General features: G+C 51.8%; 1 protein-coding gene across 3 annotated transcripts in view; it reads right to left on the bottom strand.

Moving 5' to 3' along the window:
• Nucleotides 1-4,226: 4,226 nt before the first annotated feature.
• The window catches only part of PPP1R12B (protein phosphatase 1 regulatory subunit 12B), a 132,712-nt gene continuing 121,608 nt past the window's right edge, over nt 4,227-15,330 (bottom strand). For all 3 annotated transcript variants that reach the window (XM_066335732.1, XM_066335731.1, XM_066335734.1), the window contains one exon: nt 4,227-7,384. In XM_066335732.1, coding sequence (XP_066191829.1) covers nt 7,378-7,384 — 7 coding nt within the window. In that variant the 3' untranslated portion in view covers nt 4,227-7,377. The remainder of the gene's footprint in view (nt 7,385-15,330) is intronic.

The raw sequence follows: 15,330 nt of genomic DNA on the forward strand, positions 1-15,330 counted from the left end.
GGTTTGGGTTCTCTGAGAAGAGGCTTGCAGGGGCCATGGATCCTGCTGTGGTGGTGGGGCCCTCAGTGTTGCAGCAGGAGCTGTGGAGGCCAGTCTGGGCACAGGGGGCCTCAGGAGGGCTGCTCCAAGGAGACACAGTGAAATGTGGATGCATCAGCAGCACTGTGTGGATCATCACCACCGGCACCACCATCTCTGTTTTGTCCCCACAGGAGCAGTGCTGGGTGATTTGCATCTGTGTCACAGCGTGCTTGGTGAATCCCATAGATCAAAATGCTTCCACAAAGGCAGGTTTAAAATGAGAGGTCTCCAGATGAGAGGGGGGCAGCCCCCAGAGCTGCACCAGGTGTCTCCCCAGAGACCGTCCATTGCATGTCCCAGGGCTCAGCCCTGCTGTGGCCATCCCAGCCTCAGGGCAGCTGGAGGGTCCATGGCGAGCTCCAGCCTCACCACCTGCTGTGGGTGGGGATGGCAAGAGCAAGCCCGGGGCCTCAAGGGACCAGAGCCCCAGACCCCCATGAGCTGCTATCCCCCACCAGGCCACTGGCTGTTGAACCCACCCCGTCCTGCTCCCCTCGGGGGTATAAACCATATCCATGATCCTGACAGTAGCTAAGAGCTTCTCTAGGCTACTTCTCACACAGGTCCCAGAAAAGCCCCTGAGCTGGAAAGCCAACACAGTTCTCTGTAGCTGGGAGGGGGTCCAGCAGCCCTGCCCAGTTCAGTCCAGTCTGTACTGGAGCAGTGATGTTAGCTTGTGTCCCTGTCCTGGCTCCAGCTCCACAGCAGCCTCATGCTCAGCTTCCTTTGGCTTCCCTGGACTCAGTGCTGGAGGTTCTGGCACCTCAGCAGTGAAGGGCTGAGCCCCAGGGATGTGCTGGCACCTGAGGATGCTGCTCTGGGGGTTCAACACCTGTCTGGGACCGTGGTGCAGGGTATCTCAGGTCCAGGGACAAAGTGCCAAAACAGCTCATCCCAGTGCTGTCGGATGCTTTGGCAGCTCCCACAGCTCTCACTTCCCAAAGGGTATCCTGGCCCTCTCCAGAGGTGGAGAGATGATGGGAAACTTAGTGGCAGTCACCGGGTTTGAAACTTGGCTCAGGGGGTTCAAATGGACCTGGCACCAGCCCCTGTCTCTGGAGGGTTGTGCAGCTCTGGGACACATCCCTAGGACAGGAGATCTCCATCCGTGGGAGGTTTGGGGTTCGGATGGCCAAGCTGCAGCGTGGAAAGGAGATGTTGGACAGGGACCTCTAATGACCACCTCCACCACCACTGCAACTGCACTAGGCCCATGCCCTGGTGAAGGTGGCACTGGGGCCATGCTGGGTCTGCAGGGGTCATCCAGCCAGTGGTCTCTCAGGGCCATTTCTCACTTTAATTAGTCCACTTTCCTAATGGATGTGTCAGTGTCAACAGATGGGGTCTTGCCCTGCCCCTGTAGCCAAAGGAAGAAGTCTTGGAGTGCTTTTAATAATGGGGACCTGGAGAAGGGCCGATGCCCTATGGTCAGGACTCAGTCTCATTTTGGGGTCCATCCAGGCACCGGGGGGGTGGGGGCTGTGGGGGCATTTGCCTTACATGGGATGAGTTAAAAGAGAAGGAATTAGAAGAAGCACTGAAATCTTACTGTTTGCAGCCAGCGAGTGTGCATGGCCCCGCAGCCTTCCCAGGGAAGCAGGTGGAGGTGCGCAGACCTGCACATCTCTGCACATCTGCACACCTGCACATCACACCTGCACCACACCCGCACGCAGCAGACACATCCCCTCCTGTGCGCTCCCCTCCGCCCCGTCCTGCCCCCGCCCCCAGACCCGCCGCATCGGCCGGGGTCTCGCCAGGAGTGGAGGCCCCTCCTGGCTGCTTTCCATTCTGACTCTTTAAGCCCTGGGGGAGGGGGAAGACTGTGACTTTAATACATGATTTAATTTTTTTTTTTAATAAAAAAGGGAAAATCAACCAACATACTGAAGCCATCTGCGCTGCCTCTGACCCCCCCCCACCCCCCTTAGGTGTGTGTAGGTAAATTATATGGAGACATAGCTGTATATACCACGAGCAGTGCATGTGACGCAGCCACGTAGCAGTAGCAGCATGTCCCCAGCCCGGCGGCGCTGCCACCGCCCCGCCGCTGCCGTCCCCATCTCCGGCCTCCCGCCGGGAGGACGCGGCGACTACCAAAACTCATCGCTCGAGAGCTCTCCACCACCCTGATTTCCCCTCCTCAAATAAAATGAAAATCTCCAATTAAATCATATAAAAGAAGAAAATAATGCCAAGAAACAAAGCATGCCAAGCCCGGCCCGCCAGCGGAGGGTGAGCTGTCACCGACGCAGCCGTGGCGTCCATGTGTGTCGTGTTCCTGTATCTTGTCGCGTTTGTCCCATGGCCGGGTAGCAGCAACATTGTGGCTTCGGTGTCCTGTGTCGCGTTGGAGCATTTCACCGTCAGAGCAACTTTAGAAGCCATATTAGAGCACGGTGCACCGGCATCCCACGGGGACAGGCCCGCGGTGAGCCGTGACCCCCTTTCCCCCACATGTCCACGTCCCCCCGGTTTCGTGGGGCTCCAGGAGCCAGGAGCCGCAGCGGCCACCGCCTCGGTGGCCTTGGGTGCTTCTGTCACGCCCGGCGAGGGGACGGGTCAACGCTGGGCACAGATGTTGGGGTCGACCTGCCGGTGGCGAAAAGGCTTTTTGGAGCAATTTGGGTTATTTCTGACATGTCCAGTCGGTGGGTTCTGTTTTGGAGACGAGAGCTGGCACTTCCCTCCCCTGGCGGCACCGCAGAGCAAACCCAGCTGTGCCACGGAGATGCTCCGGAGCTTAAAAAAGGAAGTGAATCCACGAGTCTCGGCAACAGGCTCGGGTTCCTTTTCCTTTTTGCCTGCCGATGTGGGAGGGTGGAGCCAGCTCTTTGGGAGTCGCAGGCTCTGCCCCATCCCGGCCCCGCTCTGCCCCATCCCGGCCCCGCAGCGCTCGGCTCCGGCGGAAGCTGCTTTTAATGCCCCTTCTCCTCGTGTGGACTCTGTCGTTCCGTCTCTGATCGTTTGATGGTTATTTTGTAATGATTTTCGTCTCCTTATTAAAGAAACGAGCTGAAAGGAGCTGGTTCCCTTCTGGTTTTGCTGCTGGGGCTCATGGGCATCCGCGGTGAGGGGCCGGACCCAGCGCAGTGAGCCCAGGGATGATGGAGGGATGCAGGTGTGGGTGTAACCTCACAAGGGCCCAGGTCCCCCAAAACACAGAATCATAAATTCATTGAAGTGGGAAACGATGATCCTCTAAGATCATGGAGTTGAACCATTAACCACAAACCCTGCCATGTTTACCACCAAACTTTGTCCCAAGTGTCACACTCACGCACCTTTTGAACACTTCCAGGGATAATGACTTTAGTGCTGCCATGGGCTGCTGTGCCAATGCCTGATCACCTTTTCAAGGAAGAACTTTTCCCCAGTATGCAACCTAACCTCCCCTGGCACAGCTTGGCCGTTTCCTCCTGTCTTGTCCCTTGTCCCCTGGGAGCAGAGCCTGACCCCCCCCAGCTCCTGTCAGGGAGTTGTGCAGAGCCAAAAGGTGCCCCCTGAACCTCCTTTGCTCCAGGCTGAGCCCCCCAGCTCCTTCTGACTTGTGCTCTGGGCAGCATTCCACCCCAGATGAGCAAGGCTGGACCAGACATGGGGCACAGGTGGGAAATACCAAAGGTTTTCACAGAATTCTTCGCCCCCAGCACACTGAGTCTCGTCCATACAATCACATCCTGCTCCACAAGGATACTGGACACCCCCAACCCTAAGGGAAGAAATCTGCACCAACCACCTCTGAAGACTGGAATGTGGAGGTTCCAGCAGCCTCACCCAAGACAGAGGTTCCCAGGTGTGACAATACCTCCTGCCTGAGCAACACTTTGTGCTGACCAAACTTCTGAGCAGAGCAAACAACAGGGCTTGCCACTGGAGTGGGAAACGGGCCTCATCCCCAGTGTGATGCCGAGCAGGAGATGGGACCCTCTCCTGTTTCACCTTCTCACTGGTGGGTGCTTTTCAGGGATTTACATACCACTTCCTTCATTTCAGCTTCCCCTGAAAAGCCACGTGTTGTAGCTGCAGAGCATTTGTGCTTTTATGGATGATGGATATTGTTATGCCATGAGAATTTTGGGAGAAACAGGAAATTTCAGCACAACCAACTTTTAAGTCCAGAAAGATAGAAGCAAAGTCAAAGCTTCTATTTTATCAACTCTTATTTTATTCATTTATAAATACTGTTGTGTTTACAAGCATCATAGCTGTGAATATTATTCCCAAACTTTCAAACACATAATACTTATAATACTATATAACAACAACCAGTAAAACAAATCATTCATCTCAGGGTTTGAAAGGCCACTCAAAAGTTGCATAAAAATACATTCTCTCCCCATCTCATCAGCCAGTCCTGCTTCTCCAAGGAGTTTATTTACAAAGAGCCATCACCAAACTTGCAGCCACAACAGGTGGGTTCACCCCAAGGAATTAACTCACCCCAAGCAATTGCTTAGAAAAAAAAAGGTCATGTTCCCCAAGGGAGACCATGTCTGGCAAATGCTCTGGTTCCAAGAGGGATCAATTTTAAAACCTATTTGCTCCACACCCTGCCCCAAGCACAGGGTTCGAGGTGTCCTGTTTGTCACCTCCTCAGTGCACTGGTTATGTCAGGCATGAAGTGAGACAAAAAAAAAAAAAAAAATCCGTTCTCAAGAATTTGGTTTGCAGTTGCTCCGTCATGACAAGATGCTCACAGCTTTGGCTGATCAGGGACACTGAGCTGTGGAGGCCCAGGGCTCGGGAGAATCCAGTGCTAAGCAGACACTTCAGCTAAAGTGGTTTGGCTTTGCAAGGTGCCACTCAGAAGAACAAGCCTCCCACAGCCTTCCCGCTCTGTTCCTTGAGTGTCCTGGTAGGAAGGGCAAAACATCAGTGCGGGATGGATTTGTAAGACTGGGTTGAACCCTCTTCCTGAAACAGACACCAGGCTTCTTCCTGCTGCCAGGAACCTGCCTGTGAGAAGAACAGGATCTTTATTCTCAGCTCTCCTCCTCATCCTGCCGGGATGCACGGCCCGAGGCGCCAGCCCAGCTGGGGAGCATCTCCTCCTCCATGTGGCACAGAAGGGGCTGGGCTCCTGACCCCCGATCTGACCAGAGTCAGAGCCCGAGGCTGAAGCAAGGAGCAGGTCACCAAGAGAGGAAACATCAAGAACAGCAGAAGTACTCACATAAAGAGTGCACCAAGAGGAACGGCGTGCAGGGGAAGCATTGACTGGATCTCAAGACTTAAAGCCGCTAAATAGAGCAGGGTTAAAATCAAGGAATATTAAAAGGATGCCTGGCTTAGGCAGTGCTCTGCAGAAACCCTGATGCCTTTACTAGCTTCAGTCTCTTCCTCTCAAAGCTCAGCAGCAGAGGAAGAACCTCAGTGTACCAGGAGAAACGGTGCCTCAGCTGCACAAATGGCTCCATCAGCTGAAGAGCAACTCGTAGTCAGAGCTGCCTGGGGAAAACTGGCAGCTCCAGGAAAGAGCAAGAGAGGTGGGAACACGCAGGACAGGGAGAGGACAGGGGGAAAACAGAGAAATTAGGAGGGGGGGGTGGAACAAAGAGAGAAAACCCCAGGGAGAGGAAAATAGAGATGCTTTCTGAGGCAATAACCAGCAAAAGGTTTGAAAAAGCCCAGGATTGCTCTATTAGTTTTACCCTGTTGAGCAAGCTCAAGTATTCTGCTCATGTTCAAGTATCTCATCTCTCTGGCAGTGGAGAGTCCCCCCAGACAGAGTCAGCAGAGCAGCTCAGGAACATGGCAGAGCTGCTCCATGGCCACCTCCAGGTTCAGTGACCAAGAACTGTTTCTCTTGGCCAGACAGAATCTGGGGAGTTGAAGGACAAAGGGGATGAAAGGACAAATATGGAAGGATGTAGATGGGAGAATGTTTTGGGTACAGCAGGATGTCTCTGAGAGGGAAGGCATTGTTTGAGAGGAGTCTGTTAACAGGAAGCTCAACAGACCTGATGATGTCCCACAGCATGGAGAGAGGAGCCAATGTCTAAATGCCCATGGGAGAGAACAAACCGTTCAGAGTGCATGTAACATTAAAGAGTATTTCTGGAGGTTTCTTTCAAGGTCAAAGCTTATCACAAGTTTTTGACAGGACAGAAGACTTTCATCATGGTGATTCAGTTACCATCAGCTTGTCCCTCTGAGACTGACACACCCTGACCTTTCCAAGGTGTGTGGGACAGGATGCTGGCGTTCTTGCTCTACAAATCCTGCTGCAAATCAAAGGAGTGGGACTATCTGAAATACCAGACCAGGCTCTACTACAGGGCTCTGCCTTCAGGGAGGCAACAGGAGAATGCCCCAAATGGCTGTTGGGAAGGGAAGGCTGGTTTCTGGCATGGGTACAGCTCCCTGCAAGGAGATTCAGGCTCACACACAAGTGAGAGCAATAGAGGATCTGTAGGGGTTCATGTCTGTCCTTCAGAAAGCTCAGCAAGTGTCTGGGATATATCCTGTCCCAAAGAACAAGAGTCCAGGTAGCAACTGGATGCTACCACCCACAGACAGGAGCCCTGGAAGGACACAATGTGACACAGGATCACCTGGGCTGTGGGGTAAAGGAAGGGTGAGGGATAAGTGTCAGACACTGAGTGTCAGCACTGATGTTACTGAACAGGTTCAAAATCTTAAACAGAAGACTCAGTCTACTGGGGCAAGAGGAGGTCTCTGTGCAAAACAGCACATCAGGCTGTGACAAACATGAGCTCTGGTGGCTTTCACAGCATCACATTTAACCAGAGTCCCACATCTCAGTGTGCTGACGTGCTTCCTCAGAGCCCCAGCCCATGTTCACATTTCCCACCTGTAAAGGGCTTGGGTATGCTGAGTTAGTTCTTCAGATGTCACTTTTTACAGCAGGAGCTTCCCACTCCAGGTCAGAGTCCAAAACCAAATACTGAGCTTCTGGAAGAAGTTTTGGCAGCTCAAACTCATGTCCTCACATTTCTCCCTTGAATAAAATGTCTCGAGATACCACAACATGCATAAATTAAAAAAAAAAAAAAATGGCAGGGGGTGTGTTGGGGAAAATAGGGGTAGAAAGGGAATGTACAGCAAAGGGCAGGGCAAGGCAGGTGTGACATTGATCCCACAGCTGAAACACTTGCTGTACGTGACGGGAAGGGAAGGAGGGTAGGGCTCAGTGATGGGGTTGGCAGCTGGTGTAGGACACCCCTCCTTGTCCTGCCTTTGCTCAGGATTCCTATTTGGAGAGTTTGCTGATGACACGAATGAGGGCTCCGTTCTCATCCTTCAGCCTTTGGTTGTCTGACTTCAGCTCTGTCAAAATCTGCAGAGAGACAAAGACAAGGTGGGATCAGAGGGGCTGGGGGCAAGAGGAGACGTTGCATCCCCTCCACCCAGCACACTTCCATGGCTCTGCAGCATCTCCAGAGCTTTCACAAGCTGGCTGCCAGGCGTGATGAGTGAGGGCGACCTCGAGCACAGCACTGAGGCAGGAAGCCCCTGGTGCGAAGCAAGGCCACAGCCCCAGCAGCAGGTCAGGACCACGACGGCAAGGCAGGAACCATTTCTGATGTGTTTCATCCCAAACCTGTGCCCAGAGGCTAAATTCAGCTCAGCAGACAACAATAAAGCGTTTTTTCCTGATATTTTTTTCCATTTTGCCAGGACTAGGAAGGAAACCAAAGGTCTGGAATCTTCATTTAGGACTGGACCTTGTCAAATCTCTAGAATACCCCCAAATCTCCTTGGTACCCCAAAGATGCACAATATGGTCTGTAAGTGCCAGCCAAGGCCAGAGGACTGGTAGAACACACTGACACGGGAGGTACCTCCTGGGTGCTCAAGAGAGGTTGCAACACAGACAAAAGCCTTTGGAAACAGAATAAACAGCTTCAACAAGACCCTTCCAGCATTTCCTACTGGCATAACGTGACTGCTGACTTCCTGTGCTGCAGTGAGTGGCCTTTCATGGACTGTTCCCAGCCACTGAGCACCAGGAGACCCCCTGCTCCTGTCTGGGGTGTGACACACACACACCACGGGTGCCATCAGATCAAAGGGTGACCAGCCCCAAGCCAGCAGGGGTACCCAGGGCCGAGTGGGATCACATGCACAGTACCTCTATGAGCTCAGCCAAGAGCTGAGCTCTCTTCTGTCTGCCAAGGTGCATCTTGGAGGAATTCCCTCAAATTAAAAATCTGCACTAGATCTTCTCCTTCCTCCTAACCTGGTGTTTCAACTTTGACCACAATATTGTGTCCCCCTCCACCTGCAGTCCCTCCACGATCACCAGCTTGGAGTGTGGGCAGCTCCTGGGGCAGTACCAGCTCCCACCAGAGCAATTCCCTTCTTCCACAGTTGGGCCAAGCCATGGTGGGCCCCAACACACCCAGCTCCATCCCTGTGGGCACTAGTAGTGGGTGGGTGTTTCAGGTGGGAGGTTTTCTAGAGAGGGAGGAGAGGTTGATGCTGCATGGTGGGATATTTGGAAATTGTCCATTGTGCTGGGCTGGCCAGAGCTCCAGATGCTGAATGTGCCTCCCTGGATTCAGTGCTGCTGTGACAGGTGTATCACATGGCCGGGCTGTCACCATGACAGCACTCATGGCTCCTGGTGCCATTTCTCATGGCCCAAGAAGGGGCATCACCATCACCATCACCAAAGTGATCAGGAGCTCAGAGACATGGCAGAGCTTTTGATGTCTCTGCACTCCTCTGTATCCTCCTGAGCTTCACCTGTCACTCACACTTGTGCCTCCCAGTGCCCTGCAAGACCCCACCACCCACTGGGGGCTGCAGATGGGCAGTCCTGTCAGGCCCCTGTCACTGCCTGGGATGGCTCTGCAGTGCCCACTGCTGTGATAATGGGCATGTGAAGTCCTGACACTTGCTTTGGTAGAGAGACTCTCTCACAGGTTCCCAGAAATGATGCCAAAGAGAACCACCCCAGTCCCAGGGCTCAGCTGGAGCCTGACAGGGCTGTGCCTCACAGGGGGGCTTCCTGCGACCTGTGTAACTTATTTGAAAATGAAAGAGTATAAATACATGTGAAATAAGTGCCTCTGGGCTCCACCAGTGCCGAGTGAGGCCTCCTGAAAGCTACACATCAGCCTTACACAATGCAAGCCCAGGGAGTTCCTCCCTTTGAAGCAGAGTGGCCTGAAGTCAGGTGAAATGAACCCCATGGAACAGGTGGGAAGGGCTGGAGGTTTCCAGCAGCCCCCAGCGAGTGGTGGGGCTGATGATGCAGTGTTGGTGTCACCTGAGTTTGGGCTGGACGCTGCTTTGGGCAGCAGGGCTGTGTGTTACCTGGGACACTGGAGAACACGGCTCCTCAGAAATAATGTGGATTCAGGGAAGTGAGATTCACTGAAAAGCACTGCTGCCAGAGCATGATACATCTGGCAGAGCTTAAACCACTGACATCACTGTACAGCTGTGATGTCCACGACACCACTGAGGCAGAGTTTACACATACCAGCAACGTCCTGTGTTAGACCTACTGAAAGAGTTGATAGTACATCAGCAGAGCTTGCAGACCATGGCTCTCCCCTAACTTGGGCACAGTAGGGAACTGCAAACCTTTAAGTGAGGAGGGAAGGACGAGCCTCAGCCAGAGCAGAAGGGGGACGGAAGGGCAGTGATAACATGGGCACATCCTGGGAGGAGGAGAGGTGACTTCCAGGTTGTGAAACATCAGTTCTTTGAGTGTGAAAATCACTTTGCCTAATTTTCCCTCTCAGACCTGAAATCACGTGGGGAAGCAGAATGCCTTAAACTCATGATTTATGAGAAGAAATGAGGCAGGGTCAGGTTGGAGGATAGTTCCACAGATTAAAACCAGAAAGGCTGTGGGATCATTTCACCAGACCATCTGCACAATCCAGGGCACTCAACGTGACACCCAACTCTCCTGGCTCTTGTGACACACATGTGGGTTTGAGCTGAGACTCCTGGAAAGGGGAAGCCACAATTCCCCTGATTAGTTTGTTTCTATGGTTAATCAGCCTTGATATAATTTCTGTGCTAAGAATAGATTTTTTTATTCTGTGGTGCCACTTCTAGCCCTCAAGTGCACACAAATTCTTGTGTCTGAAGGGATATAAATATTCTTACTAACCTGCAAAGGACAGGTAGGGCCCGAAGAAAGGAGCATTTACAGCTTTATTTTAGCACTGAACCAATGAAGTAGCAGGAAGAGACGTAGTTTTACTGTGTGATGTGTGAGGGCAAAGCTTAGGGAAGAATCATCCTTGGGTTTCAAACACTAATTGTCCTGCACTGTGACTCATGAGATGAAAACAGAGCACTCCATGTCTGGCTCTTGCTGCCTCCCCCACCCTGTCCCAGCCCACAGCAGGCAGGGGGGTTGCTGAGCCTGTGGACTCATACTCAAAAATTTCAGTTTAAAATAAGGAAAGGAGCTTGTCGTTTTTGTTCAAGTGACCAAGAAAACCTGCTGAGGAAAGCTCAGTTTGTAGTTTTTCTAAAAATACTCATTCTGTCTAAAATGTTAGCTTTTCACAACATTCCTGAAAATTTCCTGACTTCGGATAATCTGATTTGCTGAGTGCCAGCTTCTCCCTGAACTAAGTCAAATTTTAAAAGTATTCTATTACAAGCAGACATGTAGCATAAACCACCTATTTTCAAGTGTTCAAGGCCGGGTTGGACGGGGCTTGGAGCGACTTGGTCTAGTGGAAAGTGTCCCTGCTGATGGTATGGAGTGAAACGAGATGAACTTTAACACCCCTTCCAACACAAACCATTCTGTGGGTCTGTCTCAAGGCAAAGTACCAGGCAAGGAGCTGCTGGCACTGCCACCCCACCCCAAAGCCATTCCCCAGTGCTAAGCTGGCAAGGGCAGCAGCATCTGCCAGGCACAGCAAGAGCCAGTGGGATGAGAAGAGCTCCAGCAAAGCCCTGCCATGGCAGCAGCATCATGCTCTTGGAATTCAGATATCCTCTGCCACAAGCTTTTGAGCAACAAGCTTCACTGGACACCCTGGAGAGCAAAGAGGCGAGTGGGAAGCGCCCGGCCAGGGAGGGGAAACCTGCCTGGAAGAGTGGAAGAGGGAGGCAAGATGAGCCGGAGGGAAAGCAGCTACAGCTCCTCTGATTCCGAGGGCTTGGTGGGCAGAGAAAGTCTGGCTACGACCCTCGTCAGAGCCCTGTTCTCAGCCAGCAGTTGCTCATTCATCTGCCTCAGGGTGTGAATCTGTTTGAGCTGGTGGAGATTCTGCAGAGTGAGAGGAGTGGACAGAGAAATTGAGAGAGAACATCATGGAAACAAACGGGCACAGAAATGGGAGTTTAGTCCATAGGCAGTGAAAGAAAAAAAAGAGACTAAAAGAAATTAGTAGCAGTGAGTGCTGGATGGGGAAAAAAACACCAAAGATATTTTGGGAATCAGCCCTTTCTCCAGGGGACTCCTAAGTCTTAAAAAAGGTCAAATACAGGGATTTCCCACCACAAAGCAGGATTATATTCTAGCTGACCCAGACAGCCCTGGGACTTGGGAACTGCTGTGAGACCTATCACCAGTGACTTAACACCTACACAGGCTCTGAAAGCACTGCTGGGAACTAACAATTTCTTTAAAACTCCTTTTCTTCATCTCTAAAAGCCAAAGCAGCTGTGTCGAGTAAAGAGCAATCAGAGCCTCCTGGAAGATCCCAAAGGAACAGACTGAAGCACCTGAAAGTGTCACTGTCCCACAGCAGATCACAGAGACAGGTACCATGTATGCTTGGTTCCTCATCCTTGAGTGAGGTCTGCCCAGGCTCAGTCCTGCCAAAACCTCGGGGGTTTGGGGTGGGGGCGTTTCTCATCCCTGCCCAGATTCAACTCCTCTCTGTCATGGGGCTCAATTTATCTTTGACCTTCAGAGGGGACAAATCTGAACCTTAAACTACTCATTTTAGGAAGAGGAGTCTGAATGAGAGCATCTGCCACAGTGGGGATGTGCCAGGAGGGCATTCCTGGTGACAAAGGCAAAGAGGGGCACAGGACAGGGCAGAGACCAAGCCTCACACTGGGGCTTGCACAGAAACAAACTGGACACGGGTACAAACTGGACACGGGTACAAACCGGGGCTTGCACAGGTACAGCAGCAGTGGGAGGTAGGGAACAGAAGAGCCATGAGGAAGCAGAACAGGGAAATGGTACAAGCCATGCAGACATCACAGTGCCACAGGCAGAACACGGTCCAGTGATGCTGAAGTGGATTCATGTGCTGGACATTTACACCACTGTGGGTGCCAGGGGATGCCGAGAGCTGCAGAGCTGCTTCCTGAGTGGCATCTCTGCCCTCCTTCCTCCTGAGAGGTCAGGCAGCTGGGCCACAAGAACGCCTCCTGAGCAAGAACCCATCCTGCATGATGGAGGGAGTCCCAACACTGGGCAGGGGCAGGCAGGAAACATCCACAAGAAGTGGATGTAAATTCAAGTGACAAAATCCCAGTCCTAAACCAAAGCAATCTCACAAAGCACCATATTCCTTTCCACATCCTCTTACTTGGGAGCTTGCAGTGGCATAAGAAGACAGAGGGAAGGGTCTATGGGGAAGAGGGTTCCTTTCTACCATTTCATTAGCAGAAAGCACTCAAAGGGAGGTGCTGTCTGTCCTGAACAAGGAGCACCATGAAAGAACCTACTGTGACACAATGACCATCTACCCAGCCTGCACTACTCGGGCTGCCCAGAGAAGCTGTGGCCGTCCCATCCTTGGAAGTGTCCAAGGCCAGGCTGGACAGGGCTGGGAGCTGCCTGGGATAGTGAAATGTGTCTCTGCTCGAGGCAGTCTGGGATTCCGTGATGACCCAGAGCTGGCTGCAGCTGGGAAAGAATCTGCTGTGTCCCAGGACACTTTATCCAAGGGCTCATTCCTGTACAGAACTTAAGTACTTCACACACCCCTCAACCATCAGCTCTGCTCTTAGTTGCCCAAAAGCACTACATTTACTCTCCATGATAAAATGAAGACACCTCTTCAAAAAGCTCTGCAAACCAAGGGAAGCAAAACAGGAGGGTAGGGAGCCAGCAAAAGATGGGGTTTGAGCCCCTGAGGTCATTAAACTGACAGAGCAGCTCCTTGGACACACAAATGCAGTTCTGATGCTGGATAAATCAACGAATCCCAAGACAGAGCTACAGCTACAGAACTGCAGGAAAGCTGCAGTGACATCTCAGCAGCAAGATCCCTGCTCACCATATCCCTCCCATCCATCCATCCATCCATCCATCCATCCATCCATCCAGCCATCCATCCATCCATCCATCCATCCATCCATCCATCCATCCATCCATCCATCCATCCCTTCACCCGCCCAAGCTTTGCTGGCTGCTGCTGTGCTCAGTGAAGACAGACAGACATGGCATGGCTGTCCTGTGATACAGCACATCAGGAGCTGCTGGAAGATGGTTGTACAGGAATAGTCACTTCTTTTGATGGTACAAAAAACGGTTGAGGATACTTGGTCTGTTCACCCTGGAGAAGAGGAGCCTGAGGTCAGACCTCACTGGGGGCTGCAGCTCCTCAGAGGGGCAGCTCTGATCTCTGCTCTCTGCGAGCATGGACAGGACCTGAGGGAAGGGCTGGAGCTGCATCAGCAGAAATTTAGGCTGAATATCAGGAAAAGATTCTTCCCTCGAGGGTGCTGGGCACTGCCCAGGCTCTCCAGGGAATGGTCACAGCCCCAAGGCTGCCAGAGCTTCAGGAGAGTTTGGACAACACTCCCAGGATGCACAGGGTGGGATTGTTGGGGTGCAGGGCCAGGGGTTGGAATGTGGGTTCCTTTCAATTCAGGATATTCCATGATTTTATGATACACAGATAATAAAGATACTCTGTTTTATCACAGGGCTCACAGCTGGCAGAAAGCACCTAATATACATAGTAGGGGCACTGTGCTACACAAGATGGAAAGGACTGTGATTGCTTCAGAGACCACCTTTGTTTTACCACATCAAGAGAGCATGGAACCTCAGCATGGTCCCATCAGCCGCTGGTCAGCCTCCACACGCTGCACAGCCACAGAAAGGATCATTTATGTCAAACGTGTGTATGCCATAGGTAGGCCAGGCTCCTGTTTATGCACCAAATCCAGCAAAGGCTGGGAAGCTGGGACTGAAGCCAAGGGCAAAGAGCAGGATCTGGATGATACCGCTGTGATTGCTTATCACTCTGCTTGATACTTGGCTTAGCAAAAGCAGGTTTCTCAGTTCTCTGTACCTGCCTTCAATTAATGGATTTTGTGCCTCAACACTAAATAAAAATGCCCAGAGCCTGCACAATGGCTGAGGCCAGGAGCTGCAGTACTGCTATGGAATAAAGGAGCTTTCATGACCTTCAAGAACAATTGCTGTGTTAAGTTGGGACCTCGGGCACTTGGCATTGAATTCAGCTCAGTGCAAATGTTAATTTTCTTCCTCCTGCCTCAGCCAAGGTTCTGAATATCCAGTCGAATTGTGCAGTCACTCACAGGGAAATGCTGCACTACTCTGTCACCTTTGCAAAAGCAGGTCTGAGGAGCAGCTCTGCCACCAAACTTCTTGAGGTTGCCAGGCCTGTCTTGCTCTTCTTCACTTCTCTATGGCTTTGGTAGCAGGGGTCACACTCCAGACAGGAACAAAGCTCATTACCTCAAACACAGCCCGAAGTACTGTACATTTCTGTCACCTCTGCCTCCTCTTCCTCAGAGGTCAGCTGCCAGGAGAGGACAGTCCTCGCCAGGACATCTGATGTGCACAACGGGACACAGATACCCCTGGATCCAACAGCAGGACATGAATATTGCTGGATTCAAGGACTAGTGGGAAGAATTCCCCAAAATAACTTGAGACCTAATCACCTGACAGGTATGGTTATTTCCACTTGCTGCTCTTCACATTAAAGAAAATTGGTGGATTTGAATTTTCCTTCACAATTCCTTACTTACTCCCTCTGACTCTGCGTAACAGCTACTTAGGTAGTGCAAGGAGCAAGAATGAGTCCAACCAGAATGAGCAGATTCTATCCTGATTCAACTCCCACACTAGTGACTGACAGGGATGTTCTGCAGAGGTTATTTCCCACCAGGCAAACACAGCAGGGCTGTTTCTCCCACTTCAAGGCATCATGAAAGCTTCCATTTGGAAAGGTCCAATTCAATGCTTCTTTGAGATTTTACATTCCTCTTTTTTGAGTAGCTGTAAAACAAGGCATGCCACAGTCCCCTCAGGTACTCACTACAAGCTCAAGGTTTTGCAAAAATTAGTAAAAATCTAGT

The sequence above is a fragment of the Sylvia atricapilla genome, chromosome 25 (genome assembly GCF_009819655.1).
Source record: "Sylvia atricapilla isolate bSylAtr1 chromosome 25, bSylAtr1.pri, whole genome shotgun sequence".
In the NCBI taxonomy this organism is placed as follows: Eukaryota; Metazoa; Chordata; class Aves; order Passeriformes; family Sylviidae; genus Sylvia; species Sylvia atricapilla.